Consider the following 25785-nt stretch of genomic DNA (forward strand, 5'->3'; position numbering starts at 1 on the left):
ACTTTACTTTGCCTGAGCCCGTGTGTAGCCTAGTGTGGTGCCTGGCACCCGGGCCTCAGACGGGCCGCCCGTACGGCCCCGTGTGATCAGTGTGGCAGGGCGGGAGCTGGCCTGGGGGGGACAGCAAGTGTGGAGGTGCCCGTGGGGCGGAGGGCTGTCATCAGGAAGGCAGTGGGGCGCCACCGCAGCCGTGGGGCAGCGCGGGTTGTGAGGTGTGAGGGGGCCGCCCCTGCCTGCACGCGGTGCGCCGCAGATGTCTTCCTCCTCCGGGACGGCCCCAGCCCAGCCCAGCGCAGCCCGGAGCAGTCGGTTTCTGGTGACCCAGCAAGGCACTCCCCCTGGAGACTCAACAGCGTTGCAGGCAGGGTGCTTTTCTACCTTTAATCGGGGCTACAAAGGCACCTCTCCCAGTACAAGACGATCAATCAACAGGTGGGCGGGCCCAGCGCCCGGTGCTGACCAACAGGATGCAGGGAAAGGCAGTGGAGGTGGTGGGGGCCCCGGGGCTGCTGAGGCCTCACCCCCACCACGTGCAGCTTCATACCGGGCAGCGTGCGGCTGGGCAGCAGGCCACGTACCCGGCCCACACCAGCTGGCCAGAGCCTTTGGGCCCCCCGGGGCAGGTGCCGGGGAACGGACCGGAGGCTGGGACGGAAGCTTCTGCCGTCTCCGGCCTCCAGCCAGGCCTCGACTGGCAGTGTGGGAAGGGCCCAGGGAGGGGATCCCCCAGGACAAGGAGTCACTTCTGGGCCACTAAGCGGACAGGCTGTCTGTCGCCGGGCCTCCCGGTTCTCAGCAAAGTAGTGGTTGCTTGGGGTAAAGGAGGCGGGAGTGGCTGGGATCCCAAAGCAGAGCTGACCGTCACCCCAGTTCATCCAGCGGTCTCCCCACAGCCCAGGCAGCGAGGCCCAGCAGCAGCCGGCCCCGCCTGTCTCTGAGGCGAAGAGAAGGGGGTAACAAGCCATCCTCAAAGCAGCTTTCACACCAAAGGAGGGAAGAGGCCCCCATCGGGGACCGGGGAGCAGCGGGAGCTCAGGGTGCAGGCGCCAGGCCCCACACTCATAATGCAAACAGCATGTCCTCATCTTTCTCCTGGGTCTTCTTTCGAGGGGCAGCAGCACGAGGGGGACCCAGGGGCTCCTTGGCTGAGGGGCTGGGGAGGTTGGGCAACCGATCGGCTGCTTTGGCCCGTTCTTCCAGGAACTTGTCAAATTCTAGAGAAGAGAGAGGGGGTGGGGTGGGGGTGGGTTCCAAGGCCACAGGGCAGGGAAGGGGCGGGCAGGGCAGGGCCTACTACCTTCGCTGGTGACGCCCTTGGGCTCCTCGGTGTCATTCCCCTGAGAAAGCAGAAGGAGGAGGTTAGCCACAGTTGTCTGGGGGCAGGTGGGCGAGGTGGGCCCAGGACCTGAACCGAGTCCCCACCCTCTCCCTAGCTGCAGCCCTGGGTGTCACCTGACTGCTCTGAGCCTCAGTTTCCCACTTGGTAGAACTGGCCGTCAGGAAGCTACAATGGAATATCAGACTGCCAAGCCCAGGCTGTGGGGCCCAGCGGGTCCCCAGTAAACACCAGTTCCTTTCCTTCTGCTGTGCAGATGGTGAACAGACCTGCCCTTGGGGTGGGAAGGGCCCCAGAGATGGAGGCCACGTGTGCTAAGGTTGGGGGCCACCACCAGGCATGGACCTGCACGTGACCTCGGGCAGAACCACCGTCTGGGCAGTTGGTGGATGGCAGCCTCTGGGCCTGTGAGCGTCCAGGCACTTGGTCCCTGGTGCCCAAAGGAGGGGGTGGCAGATGTGGGGGGAGGAGCCCTGAACAGGAGAGCCAAGGCTGGCCGCCCCTTCCGCTCACTGGGGGCCGCTGGGCTCTGCAGACGGCCTGGGCCGCTGCCGCCTCCTGGGCTCGGCACCCCTCACTGCTCCTGAGCCTCCTGGTCTGTAAGGCGGGGCTGCTGGTGGGGTTTCTGAGCGGGCCTGGACCGAGGGCTCCCTGAGCTGGCGCAGGCGCAAGGCTCCACTCTGTCACACTTTCCGTCAGCCTGTCCTGCCTTTCCTCTCTAGGGCGGAGACTCCTGGGACCCACTGTGACAGCGTGCTCCCGGAAGGCTCAGCTCCAGTAGCCATGAGGCGTGCGGTGCCCAGGGCCTCCTCCGAGGGGAGCGCCCGGGAGAGGGCGGACGGCTGGCAGGAGGGGTCCCACACGAACACTCCCCACCTGACCAGCTGCTCACCGTGCCCCCGTGACCGGTCACTTCCTCACCAGCCCGCTGTCAGGTGGGTGAGGAACATGCCTGCGGCTCTGCTTTCGGGCTGGGCGGGCCCCGACTTACCACGTCTGTGGACAGCCACTGCTCGATGTCCTCCATGAGGCAGGCCTGGGTGACGGGGATCTGAAGGAAGGGCAGGAGTGAGGTAGTGAGGGCAGTGCACTGGGTGTGAAGGAGGAAGGCCCCATCAGCTGGGGGCCCGCTGGCTGGGCGGCCTGTGGCTGTCACCCTCACCCAGGTCCCCTCCTCGTTTTTGAAATGGGGCCAGTTGGACACACCCCACCCCTTCTGGGGGGTTGAGATCCTGGTGTCCCCTTCAAGATGGCTCCCAGCCGCCAAGGACCCAGAATTCTACCCACTGTGCCAGGCTGTGGGCAAGAGGGAAGCGGGGCTGGGGGCTAGGCTGGGGGGGGGGCAGGGAGGGACTCCTCATAGCTGGAGCAGACCCTGAGGAAGAACGGATCTCCCACGACTCACAGGGCCTTTCGCTGTGGGCCACAAAGACATGGGCTCTGCCACAAGGGTCCTGCACAGGGGCTGGGGGCTTCCTTCTACAGTGAGGACCCAGTCGGAGGCTTTGGGGACGGAGTCTGAGACTGCCCTTTAATACAGTGTGGCTTGGGCAGGTTATGCCTCTGACCTTGCTCTTCTCATCTGTACAGGAGGGAGCGTGGTCCCTACTGCCCGGGCTGCTGTGAGGGGAGGGGAGGTGACGCACGGGAGTCTGGCACAGAGCAGACGCTCAAGAAAGGCTAGTGACCATTTCGTTACTCTGGGAAAGAGGGCGAGAGAGACAGTCCTTCTCCAACCCAGCCAGTTGGGTCCCCAAGCTCTGTCCCCAGCACCCGAGGACCCCGGTGGTGGCAGGAGAGCCCAGGGCAGAGCAGGCGCCTACGTCCCGGCAGCAGCAGCAATGCTCTGGGCGACGCGCACCAGTCCCTCTCCGCTTGGCCCAGAACCAGCAAGCCCCGGTCACCTCCCAGCTGCCAGAGGGGCCACCTGGGCCTTGCTTCCGAGTTGAGGGCCGGAAGTGGGCACCGAGGGGCCACGAAGCGGGAGCAGAGTGGGGCACCCGCAGCACCCCGCCTTCTCCGGTAGGTCTGACAGTCCTGCCCCTTGCGACAGCACCGCCCCGGGCGGGACCCCTGCCAGGGGCAGCCTCTGTTCTCCGGGCCGGCCCAGCCTCTCCTCACCATGCCTTGTCTCATCAGCCAGTCACTGAGGCTCTTCTCAACGCTGCCTCCCATCTGGGTGAGAAAGGGTCAGGCTGAGGGTGGCGGGAAGGCCAGGGTCACTGGTCTGCTGGCAGCCTTCTCCAATGTGGACGCCCCTTTCAAGTGGGGAGTCCTATTACCAGCTCAGGAGGCCGTGTGTGTGTGTGTGTGTGTGTGTGTGCACGCGCGCGCATGTCTGTGCAGGTGCTGGTGCTGTGGGGGCAGGTGAGGGGGACGGGAAGCAGAAGAGGGTGTCTCACTGTGGGATGAACCACACAGCCCTGGGACCTAGTCCTGAATGCGCCGGGCATAGCTTCTCGTCCCTTCCACAAGGAGCCTGGGAGTGGCCTGAGCCATCCCGGAACAGCTGAGGAGGCGGCCGTCAGCCAGCCTGCTGGCTGCTGGGGACTCTGGTGGGCATCTCAGGAGTAGGACACTGGTTTGTCCAGTCCCCTCATGCTTACTGATGGGCAAACAGGGTTCCCTAGGACCCCAGAGATGACTGGAGGCAGAGGGAGGCTAGAGTCCCGGCTCCCAGCTCACGGGCCTCCGACTGCCTCCCCGGCCCCGGAAAGACCCGGCACATGCTGTCCAGCGCCTCCGGTCATGTGACCTGTGAACCCCGGCTGCCCAGAAAGCTGGCCCTGGGTTCTGTGCTGCAGTCTGCTGCTCGGAGTCCCGTCCTGATGGTTTCTCAGGAGAACCCACCCCCACCCCCCAGCCTCATGCACCAAGGGAGCAGATGTTTACGGACGGTTTTAAGAACATCATGCCCTGATGGGGGTTCAAGCTGCTTACCTCTCTAAGTGATCAGAGAGGAATCTTCCACTTTTCTACAAGTAGAGGTGTGGGTATGTTCCCTCCCTGGGGCTAAGTGAGGGTGGTGTAGGAGCCGGGGGACCTGGGTTCAAGTTCCTGTCATGCCTGGAGGGGTGTGAGCCCCGGGGCGTGTGACACCTGTCTCTGGGGTGAGCTCCTTCATCTGCAATCTGAAGGGGAGCCTGTGCAGTTCGCCTCTGTCCATGAGGGGCCAGGTGGCCCGAGAGGGAAGTGCTTCCAGCAGCTTCCAGGGCGTTCAGATGCATCTGGAATCAGGAGCCAGATTTTCCAGAGTGCTCACCTCTGAATGTTCCTAAGTGTTCCTTAGGGCTGTGCAGGCCATCTGGGGCTCCTGCTCCCAGCACTGGCTGCGGAGCCAGGGAAACGGGCTGTGAGGGGCTGAGCAAACTGCCTCACGGGTGCTAAGCCTGGGCTTTCTTGTCCAAAAGTGGGGAAAGCCGTGCAGCGCACTAGGGAGACCGAGCGCTTCGCTATGTGCCAGGTTAACTAGGGATGTTAACCTCTGTTAACCTGACCGGTCTCTGGGTCTCAGTTTTCCCGTCTGTAAATGGGGATAACAACACGCCCTAAGGGTTTATGGGATGGCTCAGAAAGGAGGGCTGTGGAGCACCTGGCACAGGGCACGGCTGTGACAGATGGCCACTCACAAAGGAAAGTAACGGAGGCTCTGAGATGCGGGTGCAAGTGTGCTGTGCTTGGAGACGGGTCACGCGGCACACACGGGACACGCCTGATTCTCTAGCTGGTCCTGCCTCCACAGTGTTCCAGGTCTGGCTCTGCTCTGACTTGGGAGTGACCGCTGAGAGGCTGGGGTCGCCTCTGGGGCGTCGCCGGGACCCACTCATACACTGGGCGCCTTCCAGTCCCTCTCAGCTGCTCTCCCAGCTCCTACGCTGGGACAGATAAGCGTGCCCCTCTGCGCAAGGCTGGCCGTGGCCCTGTGGTCCCTGCTGCCCCTCGGGCTTTGTCTCCGGTCGCCCAGTCCCACCCTGGCCTTAGAAGCCCGTGCCGGCACCGGCCGTCTCCCTTCATTGCCCCCCGCCTCTCCGTTTCTCATCACCTCCCAAGGAGCTCCTCTGTCCGCTTACTGAAAGAGAAATCCTCACCGCCCCAAAGGCATCTAGAACAGATCCAAAGGGACGAGGATTGTACTTGGAGCTCCTGCCAAGGGGGAGGGGTCACCCACACAGTGCGCACAGTGCCGGGCCCGTGGCTATCGCTCCAGACGCCGTCAAACAATTCGACGGAATGAAAATGGCGCCCTTGGAGGCCTCTTTGAAGCCTGAGGGTGTGTTCTCCCCTCTGTCCTCCCTCCTGCAAATAACAGGTCTCAGGGAGGCGGTGAGGTACGATGCTGGCGGAGCTCTAACTCTGCGGAGCCCCTCACGCACCCTCATGCGCCGACCGTACACCGCGCTACAGGTCAGCAGTCTGTCTGCGGGCACAGCTGGGAGCCCAGGCTGCGGGGCCCTGGCGGGTCCGAGTCCTCGCTCTAGCCCTTCCTCGCTGTGTGAGCTTGGGCAGGTGACTTAACCTCTCGGACTGCTTTCCTCAGCTGTGAAATGGGAGCTGTCACATTAGCAACAAAGGGCCAACCACAGAGCCAGATGAGGAGACGGATGTGTCACGTCAGTGCCCAGCACACGGCGGGCGGGGGGGGGGGGGCAGTGAGCAAGCGTCCCTGGCCCTCCTTCCTGGCTCTCTGCTTACCGCTCCAGTGCTCTGCTGCCGGGCGTCCAGGGCTCCAGCCAGGCCGTCTGTTGCTTGGGGGGCTTCATATTTCACCCTGAAACATGGAGGCCACAAGCATGAATTGTGCCCTGCGGTGCCGGGCGTGCTGACTGACGGCGGGATGCACGGGTGGGCAGGGGCAAGCTGGACACATGTCCTGTGCGGACCCCGGGTCACACCTGGACAGAGGGCGGCTCAGGCCCCAGGACGGGCTCCAATCCTGCCGGCCTGCCTGCCCGGGGAGGGTAGACCTGGGCTCTGACGTTGTGACCGTGACAGGCACCCAAAAGTGAGGGGCTGGCGCTGGCCAAAGGCTGAGAGCAAGCTCACCAATGGCTCTCATCAGATCTGGCCAAACTCCAGGGATGAGAGACAGCGCCAATGCCCCCATGCCCATGGAGAATTCCTGCCTCCAGACGCTTCTCTGAGCAGCTTCTTCTTCTTCTTAAATGTTTATTTATTTTGAGACAGAGAACAGGAGCAGGGGAGGGGCAGAGAGAGGAGAGAATCCCAAGCAAGCTTCACGCTCAGCACGGAGCCCGACGTGGGGACAGATCTCACGACTACGGGAATTGTGACCTGAGCTGAAATCAAGAGTCAGACGCTTAACTGAATGAGCTCCCCAGGCTCCCTGAGCAGCTTCCATTTTGTAAGGTAGTAACTCGTGGTTCAGCACAAGGCCACCTTTGGATGGGGGGGTTCCATTCTGCTGCCGCAGACACATGTGCGGATGGCTGTGTGGGGTGCCAGGTGAGATGGCACGGAGCTCTCCCCTGCCCTGTCCTGGCCGTGCTGGGGGATGGGGCCCCTGGGTGGCTCTGTCGGTTAAGCGTCCGATTTTGGCTCAGGTCGTGATCTCATGGCTTGTGAGTTCAAGCCCTGCACGGGGCTCTCTGCTGTCCACGCGGAGCCCGCTTCAGATCCTCTCCCCCTCCTCTCTCTGCCCTTCCCCTGCTCTTGCACTCTTTCTCTCTCTTTCTCTCCCTCCCTCTCTCTCAAAAGTAAAAAGAAAGAAAGAGACATCAAATGTCCTGGGGGATGCCAGCCAGCTGGGTGGGACAGAGAGGTAGGCACTGAGCACAGGGAAGGTGTTTGCTATGTGAGCTGAGTCTCGTGGGGAGTGAGACAATAAGGCAGGAGTTTGGGGGAAGCCTGGGGGGTGAGGGGCTGGGGGGGGGGTCTCTCCTGGCTGCTACAGGGAGATGTCAGAGGCGGCCTCAGGCACTCAGCCTTGATTCTTGAAAAGAGCTGCTCTTCTTGTTGTGAGGCGCCAGCTGACGGAGGGGAGGCCTCGGCACGGGCTCGGTCCAGTTCTGAGGGGAAGTGAGCTGCAGAATCCCCATCGCCAAGGGAAAGCCCTGCAGATCCGGGGTCGGTGGGCGGAGGGGGGGAGGCGGGCAGCTCGAGGGTTCAGGAACCCAGACCCTATCAACTGAAACCTTTGCAATGCCAAATGGCCTTCCCGGGAATGGGGGAGACTGGCACTTCAAAGGGCCTCTGGGAAGAAGACCCCTAAATTCCCAGGCAGCCATTTTGAGAGCACTAGCGTCCGCTCCCTCCCATGGAATTGGCCGCAAGAGCGCGGACATCAGCTCGTCCAGCAGTTCTGCGGCTCCGGCCCGTCGCCGCACGGGGGACCCGCAGGGCTGGGCAGGAGCCAACCCCAAAGCCTGGGTGGCGGGCGGCAAGCTCATGCCCTCCTGGTGAGCAGCTTGGTATCCCTGGCTAAGTCCGGGCCCTGAGAGCTGGTGAGGAGGACGTGATGTCTAAGACTGAGCCATGCGTCCTGACCCCGGGAGGGCCCGCCCACTGGGTATGCAAGTAGCCCCGTTGTGGTCCCTTCATCTAAGACGTGGCAGGTGCACTGTGGAAAAGGGCAGAATAAGGCATGTTCGGAGCTAGGAATGTATAGCAATCGCTGCTTTTCTTCACTTGAAAGAACAATAGAGAAGAAGAATGTGAAGGCGGGAGACGCCCGGATGGAGGAAGCCGGCAAGGCCCACACCCAGCAGCAGACGCTGGGCCGGGCAGCTCCTGCCCCACACCCAGTGCAGGAGGGAGGAGGACCCCGCCTCAGAGGGTTGTGGCGAGGCTGGTGGGCAGGGACTGGACCCAGGGCCACTTGGGCGACAGCGGCTCTGGGCAGGAAGGGCGGCGTGTCCCCAGGGTGACAGCACAGAAGAGCATCCCTGGCTAGGGGGCCCTGCGCTGGCTCAGAGAGACTCTTCCTGTCGCTCTCCTTGGCCTGGTTGGCTGGAGAGGCCACAACTGTGCCAGCCGGGGTCGGGGTGTGGCTGGCAAGGAGCTGGCTTCCTGGGGAGCAGAGGCAGAGCTGGCACAGGCTGGAGGGAAGCGGGGGCCGGCAAGGCAGCAGGGGTGTGGGCCTGACTCCCGATGGGCAGAAAAGGCCTCCGAGGATTCCAGAGCCCCAGGGGCCAGGGCGAGGGGGTCCACAGGCCAGCCAGGCCATCAGGGCTATAAGACGCAGCCAGAGCCCAAGGGAGGGACTACCAAGCAGAACAAAGGAAAGAGGAACTTGATGCCAGGGCACTCTCGTCCCTGCAGGGGACCCCGTGACATGAGAAGGCCTGAGATGTGCCCCTCTTGCCCTCAGCATCTCATGCTCTCCCTGCCCCTGAGCCTTTGCACACACTGCTCCTCTGGCCCGAAACAGCCTTCCTGACACCTTGTCTTGCGGTCCAGCCCTGAGTACCCTCTGCAGAGCCGCCTGCCACCACGTGTGTGTCCAGAGTGCCCGGCATGCCCAGCAATAGGCACTGCGTGGCGGCCGCCTGTACACCTCACTCCCCATGAGACTGGGCGTCAGGGCTGCTTTCTGCTGTCCCCCAGGGCCCGCTCCTCAAAGCAGTAAGAGCACAGTGAGCCGAGCCAGGGGCCCTCGGGTGTGACCAGTGTGCTACCTGCTGGGGCGGCCGCCCTCTTGGCTGCAGATCCCAGTGGACCCATTAGCTTCCACCTGCACAGCGGCCTCTCCGCACCCCGAACTCCATGGCAACTGTGAGCTGCCGGTCCCTGAGCCCTGGGCCTCGCGAGTGCAGGAGGCCCGGGACTAAAGAGACCGCTCGCAGCCCAGGGCTGAGTGACCCCACAGAGCCGCCAGGCTGGCTGCAGCCTATCTGATTTGGCCTGGATGTGTGGTGTGGACAGGGTGTCGCTGGGCTCTCAGAGGCCCACTGACAGTTCCCAGAGACAGAGCAAGGTGGGGAGGCCAAAGGCCATTCAGGTGACCAGAATGACCACCGAAGAGGCTGGGGCATCTGCTGAGGGAGCCCCTTAATCCAGAACTTTCCTTGGGTGTAAATCCTGGCTGCTTGCAGCGCAGTCCTGAGTCCTGAGCAAAGGGCTGACAATATCAAGCAAACTGCTTCCCCTGACAAGCCTGTGTGGGGCCAGTCCCGAGAGGTCGAGCCAGGGGCCTGCCGTGACTGCCGAAAGCACCTCCCTGAAAACCCCAGCCCAGGAAAGGACAGAACCTCAGGCCTGGGGCAGAGGGAGCAGACCCGAGTAGGGCAACGGGGACTTGTGGGGACCTTCCGGGTGGTTAGGCATCAACAGAAATGACTAGACAAGTCCCTGAGGTTTTATCGGGGACCTTCCCTGCCTGCCCTGAGTGGCCTGGTACGCGGCCTCGAGTGCGGTGGGGAGAGGCTGGGACGGTCGCTGTTTGGCCCAGCAGCCCTGGGCTCTCAACCTAGTGCTGCCACATGTCAATGGCCTGGCTTGGGGCAAATGACTCAGGCTCTCTGTGCCTCAGTTTCCTCATCTCATCAGATTATGTGAGATTCCGGCTCACAGCTGCTCATCAAACCACAGACGGCCCTTCTCCTACCCAGGCCTGCCTGTGGGGCACAAAGTCTGCCTCTTGGCCACAAAGCTGTCAGGGCTACTAGGAACCGATCCAGGGGGTGGGAGCTCTGCCGTCCTGAGGGGGTGCGGACAGCGGGCCATGTGTCCCTCCACATGGCGTGCCAAGCAGCTGGGTGCAGGGGCCCGGAGAGGCTCTGCCCTGATGGGGAGCCCAGACTGCAGGGGACAGGGTGGGGCCGGGCCACTCACTCTTTTCGTTGGTCAGCCAGAGAGCTGCCCCGGGTCAGCGCAAACATGTCAAACTCGCCTTCCAGTTGGCCCGAGGCCTCCAGAGACTGCAGGCCAGCCCTCACGCTGCTGGAGCCCAGGTCTGCGGGGACAGAAAGGGACATGAAGGGACACCAGCTGTCCCTGCACACTGAGTAGCGGCTGAATGCCAGGCCCATGGATGGTTCCGGAGAAGAAGGGGGCCGGCAGGGGCAGGTCAGGGGAGCCAGCGCGGGTGTACGGATGGGGCCGCCGGGTCCCTGCTGTCTGAGGGGCTGTGGGCACGTGACTTCCTCTGCCCGAGGCAGAGTCACAGCCCCCTCCCAGGGCAGCTGTGAGAACGGGTAGAACGCTGCCCAGCGCATCTGGCACGGCACACGGCTGCGCAGGGAGCTCCCGGTCATCGGCACAGCCGAGTTTTCAAACAGCCTGGCGTCAGTGATTCACGACGGGCTGTGACGTACTTCCTGGGCTCGGCACAAGCAGGCAGCCAGCAGTGTGGGAACTAAACACAGTGATGACACCTGCTAGCATGTCCTGGGAGCCCACCCCGGCCTGGCGCCGTCTCGGGCCCTTGCATGGTGAGCCTGCCCGGTCCTCACGACGACCTGTGAGGAAGGGCCCGTTCCCGCCCGTTACACAGGGGAGGGGGCATGGGGCACTTAAGTGACTCGCCCATGCTTGCCCCGGGGGCACGCACCATGGAGAATTCAGTGTCGAGGGGAGACTGCAGAACAGTGGGCCCCTGAGGCCCGAGGGGGCTCGGGAGTTGGGGGCTGTGAGGGTGAGAGCCCCATGTGTTTGGTCCTGGCTGCCTGACCTTGCAGTGGGGGTCAGCCCAGCGAGGCGGAGTCTGGGCCGAGCTCTGCTGCCGGCGCTCCGGCCCCAACCGTCTAAGAGGGCACCCCTAAACTGCAGGGGTGCCCACAGCACCGTCCTGTGCCCTTGGCCAGAACCCCCATATGCACTTACTCATTCCTGCCAGCTGGGACGAGAGGCTGCCGGTGGGCGGTGCCTGGTCAGGGCCCATGTCGATCAAGTCAGCCGCCGCCTCGGCCTCCTGTGGGGCCTGGGGAGAAGCGAGAGGCCACCGTGGCTGCAGGCTGTGCCACCAGGGCTCTGGCAGCTCTGGCTGGGAACTGGGGAGTCTTCCCCGCTCTGCCCCTAGCTCAGCTGCACCCCTAGGAGCTAGAGAAGACCCTTGGGCATTAGCTGGTGGCTGAGCTTTAGTTACCTTAAAGGGACAGGGACATAAAAAGTTAGAAGGGGAGTCCTCTAGGAGTATGGACAGGAAGGCACATCCTGTGCAGGATGTCTGGAGCGGGTGGGGGGGAGGTGAGCACAGCCCTCTTCTTCCCCCTCAGTATGGGCACGACCTGGTCACAGAAAAGCGCCTTTACCTTGCTGGTCTGGCCTGTTCGGAACCGTTCAAACCTACAAAGACACAAACGAGATGAGTCAGAGGGATAGAGAGGCCCAGTCCGGGCCGAGCTCCTGACACTGCAGGCCCATCCACCTGCTGGGTTACAATTAGGGTGAAAGATCCAGTTTAGGCCGGGGATGTGGATCCCTGCCGGGGTGTCCCTGGGGAACTGTTAACAGTGCCCCTCGCTCACTGGCCAGAGTGTCCCAGCTGGAATCCCTGATCGCCTGGCCACTCCGGTCATGACCAGCAACACGCGGGAACAGGCCAGAACAGAGAGGAAACTGGGGACGCACGGCACACGGTGAAGGTAAGCTCTGCTCCATAAAACGTGTCTGGTGATTCGCTTACACACGTGTGCGTGTCAGCGGCTCTCTGAAGTGGTGTCAGAAGACACACCTCTCTCACACTGCTTTACAGAGCCACTTGGACTAGCCGCCGACACACCAAGGGGCTGCTGAGGTGGGCAGAGAAGGCCGTGGTCTGTCGAGTCTCGGCCCTGTCACTTACTGAGTGCCTGTGGGCATATTACCTCCCTTGTGAACCTCAGCCTCGTCTATTATAAGGGGACGACAGTGGACCCTGCCTCCCCGATGGAAGGGCCTGGCGAAGACCCTGAGCATGACCGTGAACTGAGAGGCAGCAGGCATGCGATATCAGGCCGTGTCTGATGCCAGTGGGTGTCAGTGGGTCCCAGTCATCCCTGGATTTGGCCCTTCGGCCACCTTAGCCCACACCCCAAAATGGCAGAAAGGGACTCCTCTATTCTACTGAGCTAGCGGGCAGGAGGGGCCGGGTAGACACGGCCCCCGGGAGCCCCGCCCCACTCTCAATGGACTCAGAATCACTTGGTGTCTGTTGAAGGATAAAGACGTGAGGGCTGGAGAAGGCTGCACTGTGTCATGCCCCAGACACCCCTGGTTGCTAAGTGCTTATAGGTATTGCTGTCACCCCATAGGCAGGGACTGCAATGAACCTGGTTTTCAGACACAGAGAGCCTGCCACCCCTTCTCTGTATGGGCAACCATATGAGGCCCGTTTACTGATGCCAACATCCTAGGGAACGTGGCCTAGGAGTTGCTGCCCGAGACCCAGACCCGCCCTGGGATCTTTCTTGCCCGCTCTGCTGGGAGGCCTCACTGTTTCACTCTTTTTTGGATTCTGAAAGCTTTCCATTTCGTAAAGGCTATTCTCTTGATAAATTATCTTCCTGCTTAAGTGAGCAGTCAAAGAGTCAAAGAGCCGTAATTAAGTCAAGTAACTGGTCCACAGCCCCAGGGCCGGGCGGTGGCAGAGTGAGCCAGGACAGACCAGGCCCACACCAGGGACACGCAGGGCAGGGTGGACTCTGGCAGGGAGAGGAGCCGTGGCTGGAAGGCTGGGCAGACTTCATGCACTCCCCCCCAAACCCCCCCCCCCCCCCCCCCGGAAGGAGGGAGGGGGGCCACAGGAGGTCAGCCGGTGTGAACAGGGCACCAGGGCGCCAGGGGAGGGGGGCCAGGCTCTTCCTTGGACATCGTGGCGCAGGAACACATTGTTGAGATTGTCATTGACGATGAGCAGCTCCTCCGTGAGCTGCTCATTGGCGATTCGGGGGATGAGCTCCAGGACCNCCAGGACAGACCAGGCCCACACCAGGGACACGCAGGGCAGGGTGGACTCTGGCAGGGAGAGGAGCCGTGGCTGGAAGGCTGGGCAGACTTCATGCCCCCCCCCCCCCCCCCCCCCCCCCCCGCTGGGAAGGAGGGAGGGAGACCACAGGAGGTCAGCCGGTGTGAACAGGGCACCAGGGCGCCAGGGGAGGGGGGGGGGCAGCTGGCCTACCGCTCGTGGCGCAGGAACACATTGTTGAGATTGTCATTGACGATGAGCAGCTCCTCCGTGAGCTGCTCATTGGCGATTCGGGGGATGAGCTCCAGGACCCGCTGCTGCATGGCGCGGCACGTCCTGTTGAGCTCCTGGGGAGGGAAGAGGGAGGAAGGACGATGGCCGCAGCCATCTACACCAATACTGAACATGTGGGACACAAGCAACATGTGAGGCGGGGCTGCCGGCCTAAGTGGCCGCGTGCAGACTTCGTAATCAACTTCCCGTTGCCACCTTTGCTCGGTTGAAAAACCAAGACCCGGGGGCGCCTGGGTGGTTCAATCGGTTAAGCATCTGACTTCAGCCCAGGTCATGATCTCACGATTCGTGGGTTCAAGCACCGCATCGGGCTCTGTGCTGACAGCCAGCTCAGAGCCTGGGGCCTGTTTCAGATTCTGTCTCCCTCTCTCTGACCCTCCCCTGCTCACGCTGTCTCTCTCTCTCAAAAAAAACAAAAAACAAAAAACAAAAAAACAAAAAAAAACCACCCAAGACCGCAAGGGGCCAGTAGAACAAACCACAACGCCTGAGTGGCTGGGATCTTTCTGTCACCAAAACATACAGAAACGAACTAGAGGATTCCAGCTCTTATCCGCAAACCCCGATTTTGAATTCCTGCCTCATTCTTTTCACTGATTTCTTTTTAAACACTCCTTTACTTTGGAATAATTTTAGATTCGCAGAAATGTTCCCAGGTAGTGGAGTTCCTGTAACCCCTTCACCCGCTTCTCCTCAGTTTGGCATTCGTCAAAGCGAAGAGGTGAACACCAGCCCAGCCCTATGAGCTCAGCTCCAGACTTTCCTCAGCGTCGCTGCTTTCCCGCTAAAGCCCTCCTGTTCCAGGACCCCACGCTCACTCAGCCGCCACGTCTGTGACTGACTTGTAATCAGCAAGTTACATGTTTAAACTCCTTTGGGAAAGAGAAAAAAAATCAACAGCCACAGCGTTCTAAGTTTTTCATTTGTAAGACTCTGACTTTTTCTTTCTGCAGGTACCTGCCATGAATGAACAGGTGCCTGGGTTGAGGTCCCGAGCTTCAAACGGTCATCGGCACTGCGGACTGTGGCCACATGCCGGCACGTTCCTCCTAGAGGCCCCGTGAAGACCAGACGCTGCCCCAACACTGACGTGGGTTCTCCTTCGGACCCCGGTACCCACCCCCTCCTAGGATTTCCTCATCTGCCTTTACCGTGGGCAGGGCGGGCCTGATGACTTTCAACACCCTGTGGGCCTCCCCTCTCTTCCTCCGGTGACCAAGCACACTTGTGGCTTTGTTCCCACTTCCTTACCCACCCCTCCCGGCAGCTGAAGAGCAGCGGCTGGAGCTAGTCTCCTGGGCTCAGATTCTGCTGCTTACCAGTCACGTGACCCTGGACACAGTATATGACCTCTCTGTGCCTCAGTTGGCTGATCCAGGAAACGGGGATAATGAGAGGGCCCACCTGTTGCTGGGTGCGCTGAGGACGGAGTGAAGCATGAAGGGGTATCAAGTGTCTACATGAGAGCCTGGTGCATGGGAAGTGCTCACTGCTTGTGGGCTGTCCTCCTGTCAACCCGTCACCCACACTTTGTGACTCCTGGGTGTTGCCCCCCCACCCCCACCCTGCCGAGCTTTCTTGGCACCTCTGTGAACTGACCTCCACAGCTGGGGATGGGACTGTGGGAATGCATGTGACACATGGAGGGAAAGCCAGGGCTCGCACCTGCCCGAGGGCCCGGGAGCACCCGCTCTGCCCTCTCAAAGCCAGCGCCGCTCCCACCCCTGCCTGCTAAGCTTCACCTTCTGGAAGGGGGAAATCCCACTCCCCAGCTTCTCCTCGATACCACGGACTGGGGGGCCTACCCTGACCCAGGCCCAGGGCTGGTGTTCCACAGGCAAAGCCTTATTTAATTCTCATGCCAAACTCAGACCTTCAAAGCTCTTATGAGAACAATCTCACAGATGAGGAAGCTGACGTAAGAGGGGCCATTTTGTTCCCACTAGAAAACGGTGGAGCCCTGGATTCTAGTAGCTGGAGCCCAGAGCCCGGGGATCTAACCCCTCCCGCTGTGACCAAGGTGTTCAGAGAGTCACGAGGGCTGCCATGTGCGGGGGAGGGGCTCACCTGAAGCAGCTCCACGTCGGCGGGCTCCGCCTGGGTGGGCACCAGCTCCGTCAGCATCTCCGACATCACCCTCACGTTCCCACTCACCATCTCGAGCTCGCTGCGCAGCTTCCCGATCTGAAACACACCGTCGGCCCCCGTGAGAGAGGCCGGGGGGCTGGGGCCGCTGCTGCTAACAAGGAGAGGCTGGTGCCATTAGCCCCGGGCGTGGCACCCAGGGGCCCGGCCCGCCAGGACCCTTCTGGCTCCACAGCTTGGCACTAGGAGGCCTGTGGTGGGCCTGCCCTGTCCCCCAGAAACCCCCCTCACTGAGCTGCTACCAACCGTTACCATCTCCAAAGTGGGGAGCCTGGTTCAGGGAAGGGTACAAGGAAAGAAGCTGAAGGTATACACACCACAGAGTACAGCTGGAAGGCTCCAGCACCTCCTGGGGCCAAGATGGCAGCTAACGAGGCCCTGGAGGGCAGCTCCCTGCCAAGGGGAGAGGAGGGAATCGGCAAGCCTGCTTCTCGCACAGGACAGGACCTCACTCCTCCTCCCTTAGGACAGGAGTTCACTCCCCTCTCCTCTCCTGTGAGCACAGGACATGCTCCTGGTCTGTTCTGGTGTCCTGGCTCCTCCAAGCATGAGTGCTACCTCCTCACCACCCCCCACCCCCGAATGTGAAACTCAGATTTAGCACTTGTTAAAAGGATATTGGGGCACTTGGGTGGCTCAGTTGGTGAAGCGTCCGACTTCGGCTCAGGTCATGATCTCACGGTCCGTGGGTTCAAGCCCCACATCGGGCTCTGTGCTGACAGCTTGGAGCCTGGATCCTGTTTCAGATTCTTGTCTCCCTCTCTCTGACCCTCCCCTGCTTATGCTCTGTCTCTCTCTGCCTCTCAAAAATAAATAAACATTTAAAAAGATAATAAAAAAATAAAGGATGTTAGTGGTTTTTCAGTGATCAAACAGTTACAAGGTCTTAGCTTGGGGAATTGGTGTAAATCACATGGGTGAGGTGGTGAGGGGCCACAGACCCAGTGCCTTATGTCTGTGGATGTCTAGGAAGGCATCAGTATGGAAGTTCTTTTTTAGACTTAAAAAAAAAAAAGGTTTGAGAGAGACAGAGAGAGACAGGGCGTGAGGGGCAGAGAGTGGAGACAGTGGATCTCAAGTGAGCTCCATGCCGCTGACAGCACAGAGCCCAATGAAGGCCTTGAACTTACAAATCGTGATACCATGACCTGAACCGAAGCTGAACGCTGAACCGACTAAGCCACCGGGGCGCGCCGGTATGAAAGTTCTAAAACTAATCTGGACGAAGAACCCTTCGTATTCGTATACCTCATGGGTCCACTATTAAGTGGCTTCCATTCTGAGAAATGCATGTGACCTCGCTGATTTCAGATTACGAGTGTCAGTATATGAATTTCCAATGCCTGTGACAGCAGCTACCTGCCATTTACTAACCACTTACTAAATGCCAAGCATTTAGCTTTTATTGCTAATTAAATGTTACCACACTCTTATGAGGCACATGTCATTACCCCAGCCTTTACAGATGAAGAAATGGGGGTGTAGACACAGGTAGTAACTACGGGCCATAGACACCTTCCAAACCCCACAGAATGTTTGGTACGTTTGGCCTATTTAATGAACACCCTTGGTATAAATGAGTGGAAAAACTACTGACCACAAGCCCAGTGTGTCCGGGTCAGATGGGATCTAATTACAGCAGAGTCTGGGAGTGATATCACTGGCTGCCTGGAAGCTCTGACTGCCCCAGGACACAAGAGGGGCGCTGGAAACTAAATGCCGCCTCCTCCCTGTTGTTTAACGAGAACCTTCTTACACTCGATGTAATCAGGCCTAAGTCCACGCAGATGTTAGACTTCAGGCAAATTTGGATCACAGGGTGATTTTACAAGTCTTCTATACCTTTAATTGTATGTCCAGTTAGGAAAACGTTTCTAGGAATATTTGTAACTCTGGGACGTGATTTTATAACGTCTTATAAGATATCCAGTACAGAAGCTTCTCTCTGGATAGGTTGGAGTGTGAAAGGCTGCTGGCAGCTTTGTTCATGAGTCCAGGTGGACAGTACAGGAGATTCGTGGGTCCACTCTGGAAGGTCAAGGTTCACTTTCTTTCCATCACGGACCCGTGTCTCTCTCACCAGTACCTTTAGCAGCTAAGCTTTCACATTTAGCTGGTGTGATGGGTCTAAAGTTCATAACACACCTCAAAAGTGGGCACCCCAACAACACAAGACCTCAGCCCACACCCCAACGGCCACGTCCGAAATGAGAGCGCATTGGGGCACCTGGCCGGCTCAGTCAGTAGAGCATGTAGCTCTTGATCCTGGGGTTGTGAGTTCAAGCCCCAAGCTGGGTGCAGAGATCACTTAAACAAACTTAGAAATAGATAAATAAAATGAGCGTGTATCCAGCTTATTTTGGTGGTGGCTGCAGATATCCCTTAAGGGGCAGGAGGGCGGTTTTGGCAGGTGGCCTTGGCCCCCCCTCCAGAGGAAGAAACTGAGGGACAGAAGCTAAGTCAGTGCGTTGTGAGTCTGGTGGGTAGACTGCAGAGCTACTCACAGAGCCCCGGGAAAACCTGTCCCAGGCCCTGGGCCCTGGAATCTTACACTGTGCCTCAAACCTCCTTCTTGGGGCATTTATTCTCTCCGGTGCTGCCTGAGGAGCACACACTTTGGAGAACAGAGCCTGCCGGAAGTCAGACAGACTTGAGCCTGAATCCTACCACCGTCTCTGATGGCTGGGCCAGCGAGTTTATCTAAGCCTCATCTTTGAAACAGAAAGAATGATACGTACCCGGTGGGGCTGCTGTGAGGACAGTGATTTCCATAGTGAGAGGGGCCCTCCCTGACCCGCGTGGCTCTGACTCAGGCTTGTTTACCTGCTCAGGGGTTGGTGTGATGGGTGTGTCACCGGGGAGCGTGGCCGGGACGGACAGGGGGGTGGGGTGCTGGGTGGAGTCTCCTCCGTGGCTGGTGTCCGTGCCCACAGAATTCTGCCCTGATGGCGCCTCTGAGCTGAACACGGTCTGGAGGGCAAAACCGGGATCCATGCGGCAGGTCAGTGCCTCAGGGAGCAGCTGGGGAAACACCGAGGAAATGCCCCCGCCCCCGCCGCCCCCTGCTCCCACTGGGTGCGTCTCCTCACCCTCTGGGGCGTGTGGATGGGCGACAGCATGTCCAGGTCGGTCATCGGGAATTCCAGGCCCTTCCTCCGCAGGTCCTCGTAGACGGCGACCACACCTGTCAAGTCGGGCGAGCTGCGGAACGCGTCAGCCCAGGACTGAGAGGGGACAAGGGGACATGGCCGGTAACCACTGCTCACCATCTCCCCCACCAGCCCTCCCACCTGCCCCCAGAGAGCAGGGCCTCCCTGACTCGCTGGTCCTCTGACCACTGCGCCCACACAGCCCCTGCCAAGTGAGGCCTCCTCGCGCTCAGGACCTCCAGTCAGCAGACACCGAGATGGCCCCGTAGGAGGAGGAGACGGAAGCAAACAGAAGAAGAGCAGTGATGGTGGGGGGGGGGGCGAAGCTCCCCCCCACACCGTGCCACCCCTCCCCACCTGCAAGGCTGCTGGCAGGGAGCTCAGCCCGCCCGCCCGCGCTCACCTGGATGAGGTTGAGCACCTTGTCGTGCACGATGGTGGGCGGGTTGTTCTTGGGCAGGATCGTCCTTACAAGCACGCCCTCCACGAAGTCCTGGCTGGCCACCAGCACGTGGAAGCGGTGCCCGCAGTTCTTGACACAGGTTTCTAAGACCTGGAGACCAGGAGGTGCCCGTGAGCAGGGGTGCCCAGGACCCTGGCATGCACGCTCAGCCTCCATCCCAGAGGAGAGGCTGAGTACTGGAGGGGCTCCCTCAAGTGAGCCCTGGAACACAGAGAAGTGGGGACAGTGCCCTGACCCCGGGGGCTGGTGTGCCCACCAGTGGCCCCTTGCTGAGTGGCCTCAGTGCCCACAGAAGCCTGTCCTGAAGCTGCTTCTGAGCTGCATACAGTCTGGAGGGAGGGTGGCTCTCCGAGCGGAAACCACAGTGAACTTCCATAATCGCTAGTTGACCCTGCAGCCCCAGGACAAGGCGTTGAACTTCCCTCCCTGTTTCATGTTCTCCCTTCCTGGCAGGAGGTGCCCCATGCGTCAGTTTAGCCAATTCACCTGATGAAAGTGCTGCTGGGGAGGCCGGGACAGAGTGCTCTGTCTCCACTCGCAGCAAACCCCTCCAACAGCCTGGATGACCCCCCCCTCCTGGCCCATCCTCAGGCACCGGCACCTGTTTTATGCGCATTTTTCAGGGCATCCAAGTGCCAGCCAGCACCCAGTGTGGCTGGCCAGACTTTCCGCCCTGCCGAGGTCTGGGTTCACCGAGCTTCTGTGTCACCCGTCAGGTCCTTTGGCACGAGCTCCCCATGACTGGTTCTGGAGGGATGTGAGGCCTCAGTGTGTCTGCTCCTCATACCAGAAGTCGGAGAGAACTTTGCCAAATGGCCGCTCCGTGTCTGCCAGCACTGTGGACAGGCCAGCACTTTGCCCACAGACCTTTCCTTCTCAATGCCTGGAAGAGGAGCCCCGGGGTGGCTGGGAGTCCTGCTAGGCCTGGGGGAGGTGTGGTTCTACCATGGATGGACAGACGGACAGATGGGGCACTCACCGTGAGAGCCAGCATCACCTCGTGGAAGTTCTTATTCCCTACAATCCTCTTCTTCACTGCTCGGAAGGCATCTTTGGGACTGGGCAGAAGGACAAAAGGAAGGATGGGCTGAGGAATGGAACCTTCTTATTCAACACACGGGGCTGCCTACCTAAGATCAGGGAGTCCTGGAAAACGGGGCTGATTCCATCCATCCCTCCCATTCCATCTGTCCATCCATCCATCCATCCATCCATCCATCCATCCCATCACATCTCATCCATCTATCCATCCATCTCATCCATCCGTCCTATCACATCCATCCATCCATCCATCCATCCATCCCATCCCATCCGTCCATCCATCCCAACTATCTATCCACTCAACCATCCATCCCATCCATCCATTTCTTCTATCCATCCATCCATCCCATCCCATCCCATCCATCGATACATGTATCCCATCCATCCATCCATCCATCCATCCCATGCATTCATCCCATCCTATCCATCCATCTCATCCCATCCCATCCATCCATCCTATCCATCCATTTATCCATCCATCCATCCCATCCATCCATCCATCCATCCCATCCATCCATCCATCCATCCCATCCCATCCATTCATGTCATCACATCTCATCCATCCATCCATGTATCCCATCCATCCATTCCATCCATCCTATCCATCCATTTATCCATCCATCCATCCCATCCATTCATCCCATCCTATCCATCCTATCCATCCATCCATCCATCCATCCATCCATCCATCCATCCATCCATGTATCCCATCCATCCATTCCATCCTATCCATCCATCCATCCCATCCATTCATCCCATCCTATCCATCCATCCATCCACCCATCCATCCATCCGCCCATCCATCCCATCCCACCACTCATCTGTTTTTTCTGTGTCCTGTTTCCTGTTGAACACACAGGTTCTAATTACAACACAAACTGCCTGCCCCGCCTAAGTCCGCAATACGGTATGAATACTTGGCAGAGATTCTCTGGACCCCTTGCGCCAGAATCCTCTTGGAGGAGGTATAATGGTTTGTCAAAAATGCAAAACCTGGGGCTCCCACCCTAGATCCCTGAACCAAGCTCTCCCAGATCTGTGCACTCATCACGCCCCCAAGGGCTCCTGATACACACTGGGGTTGAAAAATGGGCGCAGAGTCCTGGGGCCTCGTCCTGGCTACTCCCTCTCTCCTCCCACACTTCCACTCAGGTCTCACTAAGCAGTCACACATGCCGCCACCATGCTGGGTGCTGGGCACCCACTGGTGAACATGCAGGTCTCCTCTTATGGACCATGTGACCAGGGAGACCCACATCACTGTGGGAAAGACGGGGGGCCCGCAGTAAGAGTGAGGGGGTGTCAGGGAGGGGTGTCTGGGGAGTCCTCTCTGAGGTGGCATCATGGCTGGGCGTGAAGGATGAGATGGAGCCAGCTGAGGGGAGGCGGGAAGCAGTTCAGGCAGAGGCAGGAGGGACTGAATGGAGGCCGTGCAGGGAGGCAGAGGGAGAGGCTGAAGAGGCCCAGCCCTCACGGTGGGGGGGAGGGGGAAACACATAAGTGCAGGGGGAGCCCTGAAGGCCTTGGCGACGGGCCCAGCCCACCCACACCGCCTCACCCCTACATCCCACCCTTCAGCACTGTGCAGGCCAATCAGTGCTGCCCCGACTGCTCTGGCCCAACTTGCATGTCCACCTGGTGAAGGTACAGCGGAAACGCGCCTTGCCCACGACTCCTTCCCAGCCCCCCGTCTCCCTGGGGTGCACTGCCATGCGGCACCCGCCCGGGGCTCCCTGGGTGAAGATGCCCCCTGAGGACGGGCACGGCGTCTTCTCTTGACACTTGGCCTCCCCAGAGCCTGGGACGCTACAGGAGCAGGAGTGACATTTCCTAGGTGGGGAGTGGCCCCCCCGGGGCCTGTCCTGGTGTCCGCCACACATCTGTCTGCTCAGTGCTGACCCTGTGAAGGGCAGGTCAGGAAAGTCAGGAACCCCGACACAGGTCCCCCGACATGAGCGACAGCAGCAGGCCAGGCAACAGGCAAGAGCCATGGAGGCCTGTCAAAGCTGTGATGGGCGGGACGCGCAGGACACGCGGGTGAGGGGCCATGGTCCCTGACGGGCCGGGCCCCTGTCCCGGAAGGGTGCGGGTAGTTTTCCGCCAATGCCCTGGGGCAGCCCCTCATCCTCTAAAGGGACTTGTCTCCACGTTTCAGGGTGGCCCAGAGAGAGGGCGCAGCACTGGGAATCAGAAGTCCGGGCTTGTGTGCCCTGGTTCTGGGCCTGCTGTGCCCCGTGCCCGGCCAGGAGCCCACAGTGGACGGAAGGAGGCCACAACCCATGGGGGCTGGGGGGCTGACAGACCAGAGGCTCAAGGCCAAGGGTGACATCTGCTCTGCTCGCTGCTGCGTCCCGAAGGCCTCATGCAGTGCCTGGAACACAGGAAGTGCTCAAGCCAATCGCACACGCCTTGAACCAGAGCACGCATGGGCCGCAGCTCCGCACACGCTTACACGGGGGATGGGGACTTGTTTCTCCAGGGGGGTCTGTGAAGCCCCAGGCCCTCTCAGGGGCTCCGTGAGCATGTCCGCCCCCCATCTTTTATCTTGGTGGCCCTGCCTCCGCCACCTGCCCACTGCTGGGGTGCTGGAAGGTGCCTGCGGCCGCTGCGTACTGCAGTGGGGGCTCCCTGCCTGGGCCCGCATTCCCCGCAAAGGGACCACCTGGCTGAGAGGGACCCCGCAGACCAACTGGACTGTCGCAGTGAGAGATGAGGAGGGAAATGGGGTCCTGCTCCAGCCGTTCATTCTGACTTTTCAGAACAAAGTCTTGCCAGGCCGCACTTCCCGATGACTGTGGTCGCCCCGCCTCTTCCCACCTTCTGGGTTCTCCTGACAAGGACAGTGGCCCTGCTTTCCCTGTCTGCTCCCCTCAGGCCTTTGGGCATACTGCTGGGAGACTCTCAAAGAGCTTAACCTCTGATGACAAAGACCTAGTGGGTACAGTGACATGCCCCAGGTCACACGGCTCGTCAGGGCCTGCTAGTCAGGGACCAAGAGCGCAGACCACGATGCCTCCTCCACGGCACGTGTCCCGGGGGGACCTGTGTACCGGAAATGCTTGGCACAGGCTAGTGCCCATGGGCTCTCAGTTCTGCTTCACTGTGTCTGCCTTCGCCGTGTCCCCTGATCCCCTCCGACCTCCTCCTCTGCTGGTTCCAAATCTTAAGGAAATGAAAGTCTGTCCTCGCTCAGAGAAAGCTGGGAGTCTCCCTGCCCATTCTGGCCCATGCGATGCAGAACAGTGCTCGGGGCCATGTCCCAGTGCCGGGAGCCACCAGCTGGCCGTGTCCCACGAGGATGTAGCTCGGTGACGTCCTAAGAGGTCCAGCTGGCCAGGCTGTGACCTAAGGGAGGCCGCGTGGGTTGGCGCCCCCCCACCCCCCCGGGGCCTCTCTGGATGCCCTTGTCCATCTCACGACAGCACTGGATGGAATCTTCGTTCCAAGAGGTCTAAAATGCCACACCCCTGCCTGGGGTGGGACTCAGAGGACCTCCGCAGCCCTCCTGGCACTGAAGACAGGAGGGTCTCCCCCTGCGCTCCAGGAGGGGTGGAGTGGGGAGGGGGTCTGTGGCAGGAGGCGGGTGACACTGCGGCTGGCTATCCCCGTCCCCCGGCCCCTGCCTCGCCTGCGGGCCTCACCCTTCCTCGGTCTCGTTGATGATGTCACAGATCTCCATGTTGAGGGCCCAGTCCTCGCTCTGCAGGGAGCCATCCGTAGCCTTCTCTGCGGAGGAGAAACCACAAGTCACACGGTGTGGGGGGTCCCGGACAGACAGACTTGGAGAGCCGCGTGCAGGTGTGTGGGGCGGGGCGGGAAGGGCCAGAGAGGAGGATGATAGTTACTTTCTGGGTACCAGAAAGAGGGACCAGGCGGCGTGCAAACCGTTCCCTACCTTGTTCCGTTTTGTCATTTAATTTTTTTGGTTTTTGGCTCCACTTTATATTATTATTATTTTCAAAGTATTTTTTTTAAAGTTTTATTTATTTATTTTGAGAGTGAGAGAGACGTGGGATGGAGGGGTGGAGAGAGAGAATCAATCCCAAGCAGGCTCCACACTGTCAGCACAGAGCCCGACGCGGGGCTCGAACCCACAAACCGTGAGATCATGCCCTGAGCCGAAGTTGGACGCTTAACCGACTGAGCCACCCAGGTGCCCTTATTTTCTCTTTTAAAAAATGTGTTAAAATACACGTAACATTTGCCATCTTAGCCACTTTTAAGCGTATAGTTGAGCGGCATCAAATACACTCACGGTGTGGTACAGCTGTCCCCACAGGCTGTCCCCACCCTTTCCATCCTGAAAATCTGAAACTCTAACTCCTTAGACCCCTCCGGCAGCCATCACCACACTGTCCTTACGATTCTGCCTCCCGAACGCCTCATTTGAGTGGAATCAGACAGTATTTGTCCTTCCGTGATGTCACTAAATTCTTAAATTGCCAAGTGAGGCCAGGAGCGTCCATGTCCTCCGACCAGCGAGGAGGCCCTGGCTCAGATGAGTGGGAACAGGAGTTCAGTGGGCCGGCTTCTGACGTCAAACTATGGAGACAGTGTTTTATTTTTGCAAATAAAATGTTCCTTCTTGACGGTGTTATCTTTTGAGTTGGTATCTTTCGATCATTAGCGCGGCTCGGAACGTGAAAGGGTTTTAGGTGGCACACGATGGAGAGTAAATCTACCCACCTCCCCGGCCCCAGCCCACTTCCCAGGGGCCCTACCGTGACCAGTTTCCTCCCAAATCTCCCAGAGAATTTCATCCGCCAGCTCCCGCTCTGGACCCGCTATCCTACCTGACCCCTCGTCACCTTGCCCTCCGCCTCTGCCCGGCCGGCCACTGCCCCCACCTCCTGCCTGGCTCCGCCCCCTGTGTGCCCCTTGCTGCCTCAGAGTGACCTTTCTGAAGTGACTGTGTCCGTCCTGCGCCCCGAAGGCTCCAAGGCTCCCCGGCTCTCGGCCTGGCCCGCGCGCCCTCCCTCGGTGACAATCCTCCCCAGTCACAGAGCCTGAAACGCCAGGCGCCGGGAGCTGTCCTCATGCAGCACAAGGCGGAATCCTCCCACGGCGGTGACGTGTGTGTCCCTGCCCTCCTCTACGTGACGGGGAAACTGAGGCGCCGGCAGGTCACACAGTGGCCGCCAGGCGCCAGGGGGCTCAGCCTCCCGGGAAGCGTCCCCCTGTCCCCCTCCCGCTCCCTGGCTCCACCAGCAGGCCTGTCGGTGCTTCCTCGACTAGGCCCCCCAGGGACCCCTGAAAATGAGGGGCGCCTCTCTTCTCCCGGGGGAGGGACGTCGCGGTTTCAGAAGGGATTAGGGTCATCTTGGAAAGGCAAGTGGCTGTGAGGGGCGGCGGGCACTGAGAGGCCGGGGGAGGGCAGGGCAGGGAGCGGGGGGTTGTGGGGGCCGGAGCACAGGTCTGAGACCCCCCCCCCCCGAGCACAGCGGCAGCTCCCCAGGCCCGAGGCCAGCGGCGGGCCGAGTCGTGTGGATGACGGAGTTTTCTGGGGGGCTGGGGT

At 60.3% G+C, this 25785-nt stretch overlaps 1 protein-coding gene across 2 annotated transcripts in view; it reads right to left on the reverse strand.

Annotated features, from left to right (window-relative positions):
• Positions 1-362: 362 nt before the first annotated feature.
• TOM1 (target of myb1 membrane trafficking protein) overlaps positions 363-25785 on the reverse strand; it is a 38992-nt gene continuing 13569 nt past the window's right edge. Inside the window, exons 2-16 of one of the 2 annotated variants that reach the window (XM_039230456.1) lie at positions 23912-23996; positions 20209-20287; positions 19170-19319; positions 18707-18841; positions 18441-18587; positions 15540-15656; positions 13392-13525; positions 11545-11578; positions 11117-11213; positions 10127-10247; positions 6029-6104; positions 3458-3511; positions 2328-2387; positions 1298-1337; positions 368-1214 (exon numbers count right to left, since the gene is read on the reverse strand). In XM_039230456.1, coding sequence (XP_039086387.1) covers positions 1060-1214; positions 1298-1337; positions 2328-2387; positions 3458-3511; positions 6029-6104; positions 10127-10247; positions 11117-11213; positions 11545-11578; positions 13392-13525; positions 15540-15656; positions 18441-18587; positions 18707-18841; positions 19170-19319; positions 20209-20287; positions 23912-23996 — 1484 coding nt within the window. In that variant the 3' untranslated portion in view covers positions 368-1059. Of the gene's footprint in view, positions 1215-1297; positions 1338-2327; positions 2388-3457; positions 3512-6028; positions 6105-10126; positions 10248-11116; positions 11214-11544; positions 11579-13391; positions 13526-15539; positions 15657-18440; positions 18588-18706; positions 18842-19169; positions 19320-20208; positions 20288-23911; positions 23997-25785 lie in introns of both variants that reach the window. The other variant, XM_039230457.1, reaches the window with a different exon arrangement.

The sequence above is a fragment of the Hyaena hyaena genome, unplaced genomic scaffold, assembly GCF_003009895.1.
Source record: "Hyaena hyaena isolate Hyena2069 unplaced genomic scaffold, ASM300989v1 scaffold_46, whole genome shotgun sequence".
NCBI lineage: Eukaryota > Metazoa > Chordata > Mammalia > Carnivora > Hyaenidae > Hyaena > Hyaena hyaena.